The sequence below is a fragment of the Tamandua tetradactyla genome, chromosome 5 (assembly GCF_023851605.1).
Source record: "Tamandua tetradactyla isolate mTamTet1 chromosome 5, mTamTet1.pri, whole genome shotgun sequence".
Taxonomy (NCBI): domain Eukaryota; kingdom Metazoa; phylum Chordata; class Mammalia; order Pilosa; family Myrmecophagidae; genus Tamandua; species Tamandua tetradactyla.
In genome coordinates, this window is record NC_135331.1 from 125,790,582 (window position 1) to 125,807,138 (window position 16,557).

The 16,557-nt window shown below is 36.9% G+C and overlaps 2 protein-coding genes across 3 annotated transcripts in view; one reads left to right on the top strand and one right to left on the bottom strand.

The window, feature by feature from the left end:
• The window catches only part of LOC143684830 (uncharacterized), a 61,283-nt gene extending 50,973 nt beyond the window's left edge, over positions 1-10,310 (bottom strand). The window contains exons 1-2 of one of the 2 annotated variants that reach the window (XR_013176191.1): positions 10,073-10,310; positions 2,737-2,887 (exon numbers count right to left, since the gene is read on the bottom strand). The gene's annotated coding sequence lies outside the window, so the exon portion shown is untranslated. Of the gene's footprint in view, positions 1-2,736; positions 2,888-10,072 lie in introns of those variants that run through there. The other variant, XM_077162191.1, reaches the window with a different exon arrangement.
• Positions 1-16,557, top strand: part of COL19A1 (collagen type XIX alpha 1 chain) — a 365,439-nt gene that overhangs the window by 174,344 nt on the left and 174,538 nt on the right. Inside the window, exons 13-14 of the mRNA XM_077162192.1 lie at positions 14,521-14,574; positions 16,151-16,186. Coding sequence (XP_077018307.1) covers positions 14,521-14,574; positions 16,151-16,186 — 90 coding nt within the window. The remainder of the gene's footprint in view (positions 1-14,520; positions 14,575-16,150; positions 16,187-16,557) is intronic.

Below are 16,557 nucleotides of genomic sequence, written 5' to 3' on the forward strand. Positions count from 1 at the left end.
CAGAAAAATCACATGGTCATCTCAATTGATGCAGAGAAGGCATTTGACAAGATTCAACATCCTTTCCTGTTGAAAACACTTCAAAAAATAGGAATACAAGGGAACTTCCTTAAAATGATAGAGGGAATATATGAAAAACCCACAGCTAATATCATCCTCAATGGGGAAATTTGAAAACTTTCCCCCTAAGATCAGGAACAAGACAAGGATGTCCACTATCACCACTATTATTCAACATTGTGTTGGAGGTTCTAGCCAGAGCAATTAGACAAGAAAAAGAAATACAAGGCATCAAAATTGGAAAGGAAGAAGTAAAACTATCACTGTTTGCAGACGATATGATACTATATGTCGAAAACCCGGAAAAATCCACAACAAAACTACTAGAGCTAATAAATGAGTACAGAAAAGTAGCAGGTTACAAGATCAACATTCAAAGATCTGTAGCATTTCTATACACTAGCAATGAACAAGCTGAGGGGGAAATCAAGAAACGAATCCCATTTACAATTGCAACTAAAAGAATAAAATACCTACGAATAAATTTAACTAAAGAGACAAAAAAAACCTATATAAAGAAAACTACAAAAAACTGTTAAAAGAAATCACAGAAGACCTAAGTAGATGGAAGGGCATACTGTGTTCATGGATTGGAAGACTAAATATAGTTAAGATGTCAATCCTACCTAAATTGATTTACAGATTCAATGCAATACCAATCAAAATCCCAACAACTTATTTTTCAGAAATAGAAAAACCAATAAGCAAATTTATCTGGAAGGGCAGGGTGCCCCAAATTGCTAAAAACATCTTGAGGAAAAAAAAACGAAGCTGGAGGTCTAGCGATGCTGGACTTTAAGGCATATTATGAAGCCACAGTGGTCAAAACAGCATGGTATTGGCATAAAGATAGATATATCGACCAATGGAATCGAATAGAGTGCTCAGATAGAGACCCTCTCATCTATGGACATTTGATCTTTGATAAGGCAGTCAAGCCAACTTACCTGGGACAGAACAGTCTTTTCAATAAATGGTGCCTAGAGAACTGGATATCCATATGCAAAAAAATGAAAGAAGACCCATATCTCACACCCTATACAAAAGTTAACTCAAAATGGATCAAAGATCTAAACATTAGGTCTAAGACCATAAAACAGTTAGAGGAAAATGTTGGGAGATATCTTATGAAACTTACAACTGGAGGCGGTTTTATGGACCTTAAACCTAAAGCAAGAGCACTGAAGAAAAAGAAATAAATTGGAGCTCCTCAAAATTAAACACTTTTGTGCATCAAAGAACTTCATCAAGAAAGTAGAAAGACAGCCTACGCAATGGGAGACAATATTTGGAAATGACATATCAGATAAAGGTCTAGTATCCAGAATTTATAAAGAGATTGTTCAACTCAACAACAAAAAGACAGCCAACCCAATTATAAAATGGGAAAAAGACTTGAACAGACACCTACCAGAAGAGGAAATACAAATGGCCAAAAGGCACGTGAAGAGATGCTCAATGTCCCTGGCCATTAGAGAAATGCAAATCAAAACCACAATGAGATATCATCTCACACCCACCAGAACGGCCATTATCAACAAAACAGAAAATGACAAGTGCTGGAGAGGATGCGGAGAAAGAGGCACACTTATCCACTGTTGGTGGGAATGTCAAATGGTGCAACCACTGTGGAAGGCAGTTTGGCGGTTCCTCAAAAAGCTGGATATAGAATTGCCATATGACCCAGCAATACCATTGCTGGGTATCTACTCAAAGAACTTAAGGGCAAAGACACAAACGGACATTTGCACACCAATATTTATAGCAGCATTATTTACAATTGCAAAGACATGGAAACAGCCAAAATCTCCATCAACAGAAGAGTGGCTAAACAAACTGTGGTATATACATACGATGGAATATTATGCAGCTTTAAGACAGGATAAACTTATGAAGCATGTAATAACATGGATGGACCTAGAGAACATTATGCTGAGTGAGTCTAGCCAAAAACTAAAGGACAAATACTGTGTGGTCCCACTGATGTGAACGGACATTCGAGAATAAACTTGGAATATGTCATTGGTAACAGAGTCCAGCAGGAGTTAGAAACAGGGTAAGATAATGGGTAATTGGAGCTGAAGGGATACAGACTGTGCAACAGGACTAGATACAAAAACTCAAAAATGGACAGCACAATAATACCTAATTGTAAAGTAATCATGTTAAAACACTGAATGAAGCTGCATCTGAGCTATAGGTTTTTGTTTTTTGTTTGTTTTTTTTTTGTTTTTTACTATTATTATTACTTTTATTTTTTTTCTCTATATTAACATTCTATATCTTTTTCTGTTGTGTTACTAGTTCTTCTAAACCGATGCAAATGTACTAAGAAACAATGATCATGCATCTATGTGATGATGTTAAGAATTACTGATTGCATATGTAGAATGGTATGATTTCTAAATGTTGGGTTAATTTCTTTTTTTTCTGTTAATTAATAAAAAAAAAAATGTATAGTGAACAAACTTAACAGTTCAGTTCATTCCAGCTACTTTCCAAGAGAGAAAATTGGAGGAATTTAATATTCCCACTAAATGAATTCAAACAGCCTTCTTTTTTACTTATATTCTTTATTCTTGAATATTACATAGACCTTGATGTAAATGTACCTCTATTAATGTATCTATGTCAGCTTTCTCACAAAATAAGCAAGTACGCATTGGAAGATGCAGACCTTTTTATTAGAAATATGTGGCAGGTCAGTCTTTCTCAGTGCGGCACTCTTGACATTTGGGGCAAGGCTATCGTTTTTCAGAGGACTGTCCTGCAAGAATCTTTATCATCCTTGGGGCTCATCAGTTACATGCCAGTAGTAATCCCTATACTTTGGGAAAACAAACAAAAGAATGCTTTGATACCTTTGATGAGAAAAATGCATTTGTTTGTGTGAGTGTGTGTCTGTGGAATGTGTGTGTGTGTGTGATGTTGGGCTGATCTCTGTGGTATTACTAAACACAAGCTCATATTTTCCATAAAGTGTAAATAATGCATACCAAACATATATTGAGCTTGTCAAAAATCTGAATTGCGACTTCCGGAGAAGATGGCGGCTTAGTAAGACGCGCGGATCTTAGTTTCTTCTCCAGGACAGCTACTAGGGGAGTAGACGATACAGAACAGCGCCCAAAGCCACAACAGAGATAAAAAAGACAGCGTACCCCATCCTGGAACAGCTGGCTGGCTGAGAGAAGCCTCTCGGGTGAGATCGCCGAGGCGCGCGGGCTTCACCAGGCGGGGCGGCAAACGGTCGGAGTAACTCCCTTCCCCCTTCCCGGGCCGGCTGGGAGAATTGGAGAGACGGTCCCCTGAAACCACGGTGGCTGGCGCCCACACCACACGTAGCCCCCAGGACCAACTGAGAGAATTGGATCGGAAATCCCCAGGCCGCGGAGAACGGTGACGGGCGGGGGAGGCCCCTTCCAAACCCGTGACTCCCTGGGAACGTACACTCTCCCAGGCGGGCCGCTGCCGCTGTCGCCCTCCCACCACACTTGTCGCCCGGGCCGACTAGGAAATTCGGACGGGCGCTTTCCCGGGCTGTGGCGGCCAGCAACCCTCCCTGCGTTCGGTCCCCGGGCCGGCTAGAACTCTTCCAAGCCACTTCGGCTAGCGAAACTTCTGGACAGTGAGAGTTTTCCAAAGTTAAAGGTCCCACAGCACCTTTTACTGGTGGGACCCGCAGACAAACGTGTGCCACGAGCGCCACCTACTGGGCAGGATAAGAAAAAGAGAACCCAGAGATTTCACAGAAAAATCTTCCAAACTTTTGGATCCAATACCCAGGGAAATCTGTCTAAATGCACAGACGCCAACAGAAGATAACGGATCACGCTCAAATAATTGAAAATATGGCCCAGTCAAAGGAATAAACCAATAGTTCAAATGAGATACAGGAGCTGAGACAACTAATGCTGAATATACGAACAGAAATGGAAAACCTCTTCAAAAATGAAATCGATAAATTGAGGGAGGACATGAAGAAGACATGGGCTGAACATAAAGAAGAAATAGAAAAACTGAAAAAACAAATCACAGAACTTATGGAAGTGAAGGACAAAGTAGAAAAGATAGAAAAAACGATGGATACCTACAATGATAGATTCAAAGAGACAGAAGATAGAATTAGTGATTTGGAGGATGGAACATCTGAATTCCAAAAACAAACAGAAACTATTGGGAAAAGAATGGAAAAATTTGAACAGGGTATCAGGGAACTCAAGGACAATATGAACCGCACAAATATACGTGTTGTGGGTGTCCCAGAAGGAGAAGAGAAGGGAAAAGGAGGAGAAAAACTAATGGAAGAAATTTTCACTGAAAATTTCCCAACTCTTATGAAAGACCTAAAATTACAGATCCAAGAAGTGCAGCGCACCCCAAAGAGATTAGACCCAAATAGGTGTTCTCCACACTTACTAGTTAGAATGTCAGAGGTCAAAGAGAAAGAGAGGATCTTGAAAGCAGCAAGAGAAAAACAATCCATCACATACAAGGGAAACCCAATAAGACTATGTGTAGATTTCTCAGCAGAAACCATGGAAGCTAGAAGACAGTGGGATGATATATTTAAATTACTAAAAGAGAAAAACTGCCAACCAAGACTCCTATATCCAGCAAAATTGTCCTTCAAAAACGAGGGAGAAATTAAAACATTCTCAGACAAAAAGCCACTGAGAGAATTTGTGACCAAGAGACCAGCTCTGCAAGAAATACTAAAGGGAGCACTAGAGTCAGAACCGAAAAGACAGAAGAGAGAGGTATGGAGAAGAGTGTAGAAAGAAGGAAAGTCAGATATGATATATATAATACAAAAGGCAAAATGGCAGAGGAAAATATTATCCAAACAGTAATAACACTAAATGTTAATGGACTGAATTCCCCAATCAAAAGACATAGATTGGCAGAATGGATTAAAAAACAGGATCCTTCTATATGCTGTCTACAGGAAACACATCTTAGACCCAAAGATAAACATAGGTTGAAAGTGAAAGGTTGGGAAAAGATATTTCATGCAAATAACAACCAGAAAATAGCAGGAGTGGCTATACTAATATCCAACAAGTTAGACTTCAAATGTAAAACAGTTAAAAGAGACAAAGAAGGACACTATATACTAATAAAAGGAACAATTACACAAGAAGACAAAACAATCATAAATATTTACGCACCGAATCAGAATGCCCCAAAATACGTGAGGAATACACTGCAAACACTGAAAAAGGAAATAGACACAAATACCATAATAGTTGGAGACTTCAATTCCCCACTCTCATCAATGGACAGAACATCTAGACAGAGGATCAATAAAAAAATAGAGAATCTGAATATTACTATAAAGGAGCTAGACTTAACAGACATTTATAGGACATTAAATCCCACAACAGCAGGATACACCTTTTTCTCAAGTGCTCATGGATCATTCTCAAAGATAGACCATATGCTGGGTCACAAAGCAAGTCTTAACAAATTTAAAAAGATTGAAATCATACACAACACTTTCTCGGATCATAAAGGAATGAAGTTGGAAATCAATAATAGGCGGAATGCCAGAAAATTCACAAATACGTGGAGGCTCAACAACACACTCTTAAACAGCAAGTGGGTCAAGGAAGAAATTGCACGAGAAATTAGTAAATACCTCGAGGCAAATGAAAATGAAAACACAACATATCAAAACTTATGGGATGCAGCAAAGGCAGTGCTAAGAGGGAAATTTATTGCCCTAAATGCCTATATCAGAAAAGAAGAAAAGGCAAAAATGCAGGAATTAACTGTTCACTTGGAAGAACTGGAGAAAGAACAGCAAACTAATCCCAAAGCAAGCAAAAGGAAAGAAATAACAAAGATCAGAGCAGAAATAAATGAAATTGAAAACATGAAAACAATAGAGAAAATCAATAAGACCAGAAGTTGGTTCTATGAGAAAATCAATAAGATTGATGGGCCCTTAGCAAGATTGACAAAAAGAAGAAGAGAGAGGATGCAAATAAATAAGATCAGAAATGGAAGAGGAGACATAACTACTGACCTCACAGAAATAAAGGAGGTAATAACAGGATACTATGAACAACTTTATGCTAATAAATACAACAATTTAGATGAAATGGATGGGTTCCTGGAAAGACATGAACAACCAACTTTGACTCAAGAAGACATAGAGGACCTCAACAAACCAATCACAAGTAAAGAAATTGAATTAGTCATTCAAAAGCTTCCTAAAAAGAAAAGTCCAGGACCAGACGGCTTCACATGTGAATTCTACCAAACGTTCCAGAAAGAATTAGTACCAATTCTCCTCAAACTCTTCAAAAAAATCGAAGCAGAGGGAAAACTACCTAATTCATTCTATGAAGCCAACATCACCCTCATACCAAAACCAGGCAAAGATATTACAAAAAAAGAAAACTACAGACCAATCTCTCTAATGAATATAGATGCAAAAATGGTCAATAAAATTCTAGCAAATCGTATCCACCAACACATTAAAAGAATTATACATCATGACCAAGTAGGATTCATCCCAGGTATGCAAGGATGGTTCAACATAAGAAAATCAATTAATGTAATACACCATATCAACAAATCAAAGCAGAAAAATCACATGATCATCTCAATTGATGCAGAGAAGGCATTTGACAAGATTCAACATCCTTTCCTGTTGAAAACACTTCAAAAAATAGGAATACAAGGGAACTTCCTTAAAATGATAGAGGGAATATATGAAAAACCCACAGCTAATATCATCCTCAATGGGGAAATTTGAAAACTTTCCCCCTAAGATCAGGAACAAGACAAGGATGTCCACTATCACCACTATTATTCAACATTGTGTTGGAGGTTCTAGCCAGAGCAATTAGACAAGAAAAAGAAATACAAGGCATCAAAATTGGAAAGGAAGAAGTAAAACTATCACTGTTTGCAGACGATATGATACTATATGTCGAAAACCCGGAAAAATCCACAACAAAACTACTAGAGCTAATAAATGAGTACAGAAAAGTAGCAGGTTACAAGATCAACATTCAAAGATCTGTAGCATTTCTATACACTAGCAATGAACAAGCTGAGGGGGAAATCAAGAAACGAATCCCATTTACAATTGCAACTAAAAGAATAAAATACCTACGAATAAATTTAACTAAAGAGACAAAAAACCTATATAAAGAAAACTACAAAAAACTGATAAAAGAAATCACAGAAGACCTAAATAGATGGAAGGGCATACTGTGTTCATGGATTGGAAGACTAAATATAGTTAAGATGTCAATTCTACCTAAATTGATTTACAGATTCAATGCAATACCAATCAAAATCCCAACAACTTATTTTTCAGAAATAGAAAAACCAATAAGCAAATTTATCTGGAAGGGCAGGGTGCCCCGAATTGCTAAAAACATCTTGAGGAAAAAAAAACGAAGCTGGAGGTCTTGCACTGCCTGACTTTAAGGCATATTATGAAGCCACAGTGGTCAAAACAGCATGGTATTGGCATAAAGATAGATATATCGACCAATGGAATCGAATAGAGTGCTCAGATAGAGACCCTCTCATCTATGGACATTTGATCTTTGATAAGGCAGTCAAGCCAACTCACCTGGGACAGAACAGTCTCTTCAATAAATGGTGCCTAGAGAACTGGATATCCATATGCAAAAGAATGAAAGAAGACCCATATCTCACACCCTATACAAAAGTTAACTCAAAATGGATCAAAGATCTAAACATTAGGTCTAAGACCATAAAACAGTTAGAGGAAAATGTTGGGAGATATCTTATGGATCTTACAACTGGAGGCGGTTTTATGGACCTTAAACCTAAAGCAAGAACACTGAAGAAGGAAATAAATAAATGGGAGCTCCTCAAAATTAACCACTTTTGTGCATCAAAGAACTTCATCAAGAAAGTAGAAAGACAGCCTACGCAATGGGAGACAATATTTGGAAATGACATATCAGATAAAGGTCTAGTATCCAGAATTTATAAAGAGATTGTTCAACTCAACAACAAAAAGACAGCCAACCCAATTATAAAATGGGAAAAAGACTTGAACAGACACCTACCAGAAGAGGAAATACAAATGGCCAAAAGGCACGTGAAGAGATGCTCAATGTCCCTGGCCATTAGAGAAATGCAAATCAAAACCACAATGAGATATCATCTCACACCCACCAGAACGGCCATTATCAACAAAACAGAAAATGACAAGTGCTGGAGAGGATGCGGAGAAAGAGGCACACTTATCCACTGTTGGTGGGAATGTCAAATGGTGCAACCACTGTGGAAGGCAGTTTGGCGGTTCCTCAAAAAGCTGAATATAGAATTGCCATACGACCCAGCAATACCATTGCTGGGAATCTACTCAAAGGACTTAAGGGCAAAGACACAAACGGACATTTGCACACCAATGTTTATAGCAGCGTTATTTACAATTGCAAAGAGATGGAAACTGCCGAAATCTCCATCAACAGAAGAGTGGCTAAACAAACTGGTATATACATACTATGGAATACTATGCAGCTTTAAGACAGGATAAACTTATGAAGCATGTAATAACATGGATGGACCTAGAGAACATTATGCTGAGTGAGTCTAGCCAAAAACTAAAGGACAAATACTGTATGGTCCCACTGATGTGAACAGACATTCGAGAATAAACTTGGAATATGTCATTGGTAACAGAGTCCAGCAGGAGGTAGAAACAGGGTAAGATAATGGGCAATTGGAGTTGAAGGGATACAGACTGTGCAACAGGACTAGATACAAAAACTCAAAAATGGACAGCACAATAATACCTAATTGTAAAGTAATCATGTTAAAACACTGAATGAAGCTGCATCTGAGCTATTGGTTTTTGTTTTGTTTTGTTTTGTTTTGTTTTGACTTTACTATTATTACTTTTATTTTTGTCTCTATATTAACATTCTATATCTTTTTCTGTTGTGTTACTAGTTCTTCTAAACCGATGCAAATGTACTAAGAATTGATGATCATGCATCTATGTGATGATGTTAAGAATTACTGATTGCATATGTAGAATGGTATGATTTCTAAATGTTGGGTTAATTTCTTTTTTTCCGTTAATTAAAAAAAAAAATCTGAATTGCTAAAATTTAACTTTCAAAATATAAGACCTCAGCTTTACATTCATTCTTAATTTATAAACAGGTTATTTTGATTGTGGCCTTATATTACATATATTCAACAATGCCATCTTAGAATGGACTTGAGAGAGAAGGTTGAAAAAATTGGTTGTTGATGTGACCTCTGATGCCACACTACCTGGGTTCAAATCCCAGCTCTGCCAATAACTATCAGGTATACTACCTGGTAGAGTACTTACTTAAACTCCCAGTGCCTCTCCCCCTTCATTTGCAGAATGAGATGCTAACATTAATGGTACTTACCTCACAGGACTTTTGTGAAGATGAAGAGGTTAACATATGTGAAATATTTAGAACAATAACTGGCATACAGTTTAAGAGGTATATAAGCATTAACTATTACTGGAAACTTGATTAAATAAAAGAAATATATATCTAACAGTTATAATTTTGTGTATTTTATTTTGTCAGATGTTATTATCTCAGAAAAGTAGATGTTTCTTCCTCTACAACTTTATTACTGTCTTTCAAATAATCCTTTTCAGAATTACAGCATCCAATGTTTCTAAAAGAATCATGTTAATCTGCTTATACCAAAGCAATCTGTAATATTGAATGCAAAAATATTGAAATCACAAAGCCAAAGATACCAGCTGGTGACAGCTGGTTCCATTGCTGCAGAACAAGATGCAGTTGGTGGAAGCTGGGGCAAAGAATTAATTGCTGAGTTAACATTTTTAACACATCTTACTTTATTGTGCCTGATATTCTGATTTTAAAAGAGTGTTCTTTTCATGAAGAGTAAGTCTTCCAATAAATGCTTCCAATAATCTGTTTAGTTTTATAATTCTAGTTGTAACACTGTCCCTCCACTTTCATATTGCTTTAAATAATTATCTAAAGAGTACCTGTTTCAGTATAACATGTAGAGTCAGCTACTGTGTTTTTGAGAATCTTTATATCCATACATTTTTATAGAGAACCTTGATAATAGATACCCATCTCATTCAATACTGAATTCAGAGTCTGTTCCATTTGGTTCTTTATACGTTTTTGGTGAGTACTGTGTCTTTTTCTCCCCAGAACTCAAAAGCCATTGATAGCACCAATATGACACAAAGAGAAAAATTGCACTTGAGCAAAGCATCACTGATCTGTTTCTTAGAGCCTATTATGATGCCACATTCTTAACAACATGGCACGTTGTCACGGGAGGACATGAGTTACATAGGTCCACTTCAATGGCCATAAAAGTAAAAGTTTGATGAATGTGAAACTATCTCTCAATTGCATTTTATCCTGTGTGAGTTAAAGCACAGTTGTTACACATCCATCACACTGAGTAAAAAACTGAACAGAAAGAACTATTAATTATCTTTTAAACTTAAAAGGCAACATTTGTTAAGTGTCTAAAATGTGCTAAGTATTTTTACAATGTAAGTTTCTCATACCAACTCTTCAAGATGACTATTACTTATACCTACTTTACAGGGAAGCTTTAATAACTTACACAAGATTACACATAAAATGCCATTCCTTTACCAACTCACCTGAACTCCACATCTCCAGTGTCTTAAGCACTTCCAGCAGCATTAGGTATCCCTACGAAGTTTTCCCTTCACACCTGATATATTCTTCTATGATAGCACTCACTGTTCACATTGACTTGTGATTGGCTACATAATCCACCCATGACCATTTCTATTGCCCTAAGAGCTGCTTAGATACAGGAGGATGGAGCCCCAGACACTGTATAGGCACAATTCTGACAGCATCCTTCCTGTCCGTAGTGGATAAGCCAGGGATGCCAATAAGTCCGATCCCTGGATGACGTAATGAGAATTATCTGTCAGGCAAGAAGCTTTAAATTTTTAAAATGTATAATTTTAGGCCTTGCAGTGGCTATGAACATGGTATTAAGTGAAACACCAGTGTACCCAGAAACTCAGAATAAGAACTAGGGCATCAGCTTTCCCCCTGAACCTGCCTGTGTGCTCACTCCCCCATCTCCCACACCAGAGGTAACCATCTTCCTGAATGTTGCATTTAATATTCTTTTTCATTCATTATTAAAAATAATGTTTTACATTCATGTATTCATATATTCATAAGAAATATGTAGTCCAGTCTTGCACGTTTTTCAGATTTCCAACAAATTTTGTTGAATAAATGGATGCCATGTCTTTTGTCCATCCCCTTCTTGATGTTTGTCCTTTCTCTGGATAAATTTGTATCAGCGAGAAGAAGAACACTCTTTTTAATAAATTTCTCATCTCAGTAAATAGCATCATATCTCAGGCAGTTACTCAAGCCAAGGCTGCAGTCAGCCTTCACATCTCCTTTTCCCTGCCCCCTGCTAGTATATCTACAAGTCCTGGAAGGTCTACCTCCCATTATGTACCAACTCTGACCATTTCTCTTCACCCCACCACCCTTTCCCAGCCATCCTGTTTTCTTACCTGGAAAGTTACAATAGTCGTTTTTCTGCTTTCATCCCAGTTGCCTAAAATCTATGTTCTACATCGTAGCCAAAGTGATTTTTTTTTTTTTTTTTTTTTTTTTTGGTAAACATGAGCTGTATCAGGTCACTTCTCTGTTTAAAACACTATGTGACTTCCCATTGCACTTAGAATAAAACCCAGCCCCCCACGGAAAAAAAAAAAAAAGCCCCTTTACCATGTTGTGAAAATCTCTACAAGCCATGGACCCTGGTTAACATTTAACTTAATCTCATACTCCTTACCTACTTGCTCATGACATTTCTTTTACTGTGGGGCTATTGTGTATGTTATCCCTTCCGGCACACTTTCCCCCAGGCTCACTGCATGGTTGAATCCTTCTGAAATATCAATGTCACTTCCATACAGGCAATTTCTGATTACCTCAACCGAAGCAGCTACTCTTTCCGCCTTCTTGCTTATCACATTCATCCTGTTGACCTATTTATCGCCCGTCATCCTACTTTAATAAGTTCCATTAGGATAGGGACCTTGACTTCTTGTTGTTTTTTGTATCTCTAAAGCAGCACTGTCCAATAGAAATATAACTGAGCCACAAGTAGAAGACAAATTATTTTCTAGTAGCCACTTAAAGAAAATTAAAAAGAAACAGGTGAAATTAATTTTAAAAATACATTTTATTTAATATACCAAAAAACTATCATTTCAACACATAACCAACATAGAAATTAATGATAGTTTACATTTTTTTGTATTAAATCTCAGAAACTCTAAATCTCAGAAACGCATTTTACACTCACAGCACATCTCAGTTCAGACAAATCATACTTGAAGGGCTCAAAAGCATATGGCTCATGATTGTTGTATTCAACAGTGCAGATGTAAAGCCTAGAAGAGAACCTGACATACAAGGTGTGCAATAAATGTTCATTAAATGAATGAAGGAAGGAATGGATAAATTAATAAAGTCTATTCACAGAAATGGCACAGTCTCCTTCCCTAAGTATTCAGAATATATTGTTGCCAAGTTTTATTCTATAGGTATATATGAATAAAGTATATGTTGCTTAGTGTATTAGCTAGGGTTATCTAGAGAAACAGAATCAGCAGGAGATATCTGTAGATGCAAAATTTATAAAAGTGTCTCACATAACCATGGGAATGTAGAGTCCAAGGTCTGTAGGGCAGACAGCAAACTGACAACTCTGATGAAGGTCCTCAATGAACTCCCAGGAGAGGTGGGCTGAGCAACTGTGGGGATGTCAGGGTCCGAGGTCTGTAGGGCAGGTTGTGAAGGTGGTGACTCCAATGAAGGGTCTGGAAGAACTCCACAGGAGAGACTCACTGGCTGAAGAAGGAAGAGAAACGGTCTCTTCTGAATTCTCCTTAAAAGCCTTCTGGTGATTAGATTAAACATCACTCATTGCAGAAGACACTCCCCATAGCTGATCACAAATGCAATCAGGTGTGGATGCAGTCAATGTAATCATGATTTAAGTCCATGAAATGTCCTTATAGCAACAGACAGGCCAGCGCTTGCTTGACCAGATGACCGGGCACCACCACCTGGCCAAGCTGACACATGAACCTGACCATGACACTTGGGTTGGAAAAGAACATATATTTCAAATAATAAGAGAATCCCACATCTCAAATATGATCAATTTTTCACTCATCCTTATCTATAAATATTTCAAGGTAAAGATAAAGAAACATAGCAATGAGTTTTATTCAGAAAGTCCTTATGCAAATACAAATTTCTTTAGCCATTAGATGCTGTCTTCATGCATTAAAACTTTTTTCTTAAATTGTAAGGCTACTCTTTGTAACAAGATTATTTTAAATATCCAATTTTCTTTTTTTCTTTTCAAATTATTATTGGTTTCTATATTGAGTGGCTGCAGGGGGTGGCATTTAGCCTTATTTATTCACTAAAAATGTCAGGGCAGTAATAGCTAGATCCCTTCAGTAAGATGCCTAGATTTACTATATATTGTATAGTTTCAGATATTTCCTTTTTCCATCATTGTTCTTCCCTCATCCAAACATGTTAAATTAAGGATGAGGGAAGATATTTTCCTATTTATCACATAGATAGGATGTGTCTGTCTTAACTTTTTTACTGTAAAACTGATCTCCACCAATAAAATCATTGTGATATTCCTGAAAGCTGTCACTCCTGAGTCAGCTCTATTAACTCATCATTAAAACACCCAGGAGTCCATAAAACTTATGAAAATATCTGTCTGATATGCTGTCTATGCTTTGTATAGTATTATTAATATCTTTATAAATCCATGTTAAAAAAAAAAAAAGATAGGAATTAGAGGCATGTCTGAGCTAAAACGTCCTTAAAAGCGGGAAAGTGGTTACATTTTAGCGCCAGCTATGCAAGTGATAGAAAAAAAAATGAATGCATTCTTCATTCCTTTTCTTCCCTCACATTTCCTTCTATTTCCTGATAGAGACCTAATACTGTTTTTTATTTAACTCTTGAACTTTTTTGTCCAAGCTTTAGAAAGTTCAAATCAATGCTAAATCAGAGTTATTTACAACATCCACAAATTTAATCCAAAGTAGATACTTAAAAGCTCATATAGATCTAAATTATTTTCTCCCAGATGGTGAATTAATGTAATTTTAACAGGAAGCAAAGTTGCATAAATAGGCAATATTGAGAACTCACACTGATTTAATGTATCTGTCCCCAACACAGCACAGATGTTGCTTATCATTTTAGTGCTAGTTGTCTCTATTTCTCTCCAACTAGATACTGAAGACTGGGATTTGGAAGTTCAGTAAATTATGATTTAAATTTGTTAATCATGACCTGTTAGAATTTGAAGCTCTCTGTGAACTATGTATAGAAGTCACATCAGTTGTATTCTTTTGTACAGGGTTTGAAAGGTGACTTGGGTCCCCGTGGTCCACCCGGCCCAAAAGGAGAAAAGGTATTGTATTTACCACACAAAGTGCCAACTTTTCCTTAGGAAATCCCCTTAACCTATGTGGTGATGGCTAACTGACAAAATTCAACCTCCCAAAGCTTTTTTTTAATTAGCCAAAAAGCATTTGAACAGGAAAAGTCTTTGGGTTCATTTGCTTAGTTTGAAGAGAGTACAAGTGCAATTACTATTTGGTGCCAACTCTTGTATAAATGATTTTTCTTTTCTCTTCCTTCCTTAACAGCATTAGTTATTCCATCACCAAGTTAGTAGACTTGTCCCGTATCAGGAACTTTGCCAATAGCACTGAGCGGCTACCATAATGATTTAAGTAGGTGTCTTTTTCTGGGGAAGGAGGTTATCTTTGAATCTCAGTCTGAGAATAACTTCCATTTCCCTATACTTTTTTGTGTTTACTATTTTGTAATGGCATCTTGGCAGTGACTTTTAAAGGAGACTTAAGAAAAAGTGAAAGCAAGAGTTTCTTTGAATGAGGATATTAGATGATTCCAGTTTAATGAGAATTGTGGATGTTTTGCACTGTATTTAGTTTTCCATTCTCAGCACATTGTCATCTTTTCCGTTGTAATTCAATAATTACCTCTATATTAAAGGCATTCTTTCAAATTAGTCTCCAAAGACTGATTTAAGCTGCATCAGTTTCTTAACAACTATTGGTTATTTTTATTCTGTTTTTCCAAAGAGTAATGATTATACAAAGCCAAGTCTTAATTTTTGGGTTAACCATACTAGATGAGAAAGGAGAAAGCCATAGAGATAGTCTCAGTATGAGAATAAATACAACATCCTAATACACCTTTACACACAGCCCATGGTCTCCATAGTGTTCTCCTAAACAACCGTAGCAATGGTGCATGGTCTTAATGAAAGTTCTTATGAAGTAGAGTCTCTGAGACAATAAAGCATATAGATGGTATATAAATCAGAAATTAATTACTCATAGGTGAACCATTTTTCAACACTTTTGAATGTTAATTGTCAATATGTCCACCCAGTAATTTGTAACCACTTAGGTCAGCAAAGCAATTTTATTATTTAAAATTACATAATTATAGGCAAAGCCTCTTACAACTGATGCCAAGTGCAATGCCAATTCAGCAGAGCTTAGAAGAGGCAATGCCTGCTTCTTGCATCTGGGAGGCATGAAGTGGGGAAATCCACTTATTATAGCTGCTGATCCTCATACAAACTTTATTGAAAAACTATCTGTTGCTTTGACACTACCCAGCTGCCCCATTGGCAAGTAACCAGATTTGAAAAGACATTCTCTCTAATTTCAAATTAGAGAACAAAAGAATAGAAAAGCATATTAGTTCAGTCTTTTGAAGCAAGTTCTGCTGCTGCAAAAAGCATGGGGGGACACAAAGTGATTTTTATATGAAGAGTAAAAGAGCACATGATGAATTTTTCATTGTACAGAGGCTTTTATCAAGATAAAATTCTCTTTCACTTCCTTCAAGATTTAGCTACAGATATTGCTTTGATCCATTCATAAAATTTATTAAAAATGTGTGAATAAAAGGACTATTGGTAATTGTCATTTTTCTTTAATCTGTTTTAGGGAGAGATGGGACCACCAGGACTACCAGCCTTCACTGTAAGTATTCTGGAAATCAGGGTTCAAATCAAATTGTGGGGCAGACCATGGTGTCTCAGCAGGCAGAGTTCTCGCCTGCCATGCCAGAGACATGGGTTCGATTCCTGGTGCCTGCCCATGCGAAAAAAAAAAATTAAATTGTGTTATCCTGTTGATTATTCACACCACATCATGACTAAACCAGAATTTTAAACCATTTTTGGTATTCTGGGTGCACAGGTGGTTCAGGAGTAGAATGCTCACCTTCCCTGCAGGAGACTCAGCTTTGATTCCAGGACCTGCACCAAAAAAAGAAAAGAAAACCAAAAAATCAAACCATTGGGTATTTTGAGACTTGAAGTTGAATTAGAGTATATAGACAAACCTACACA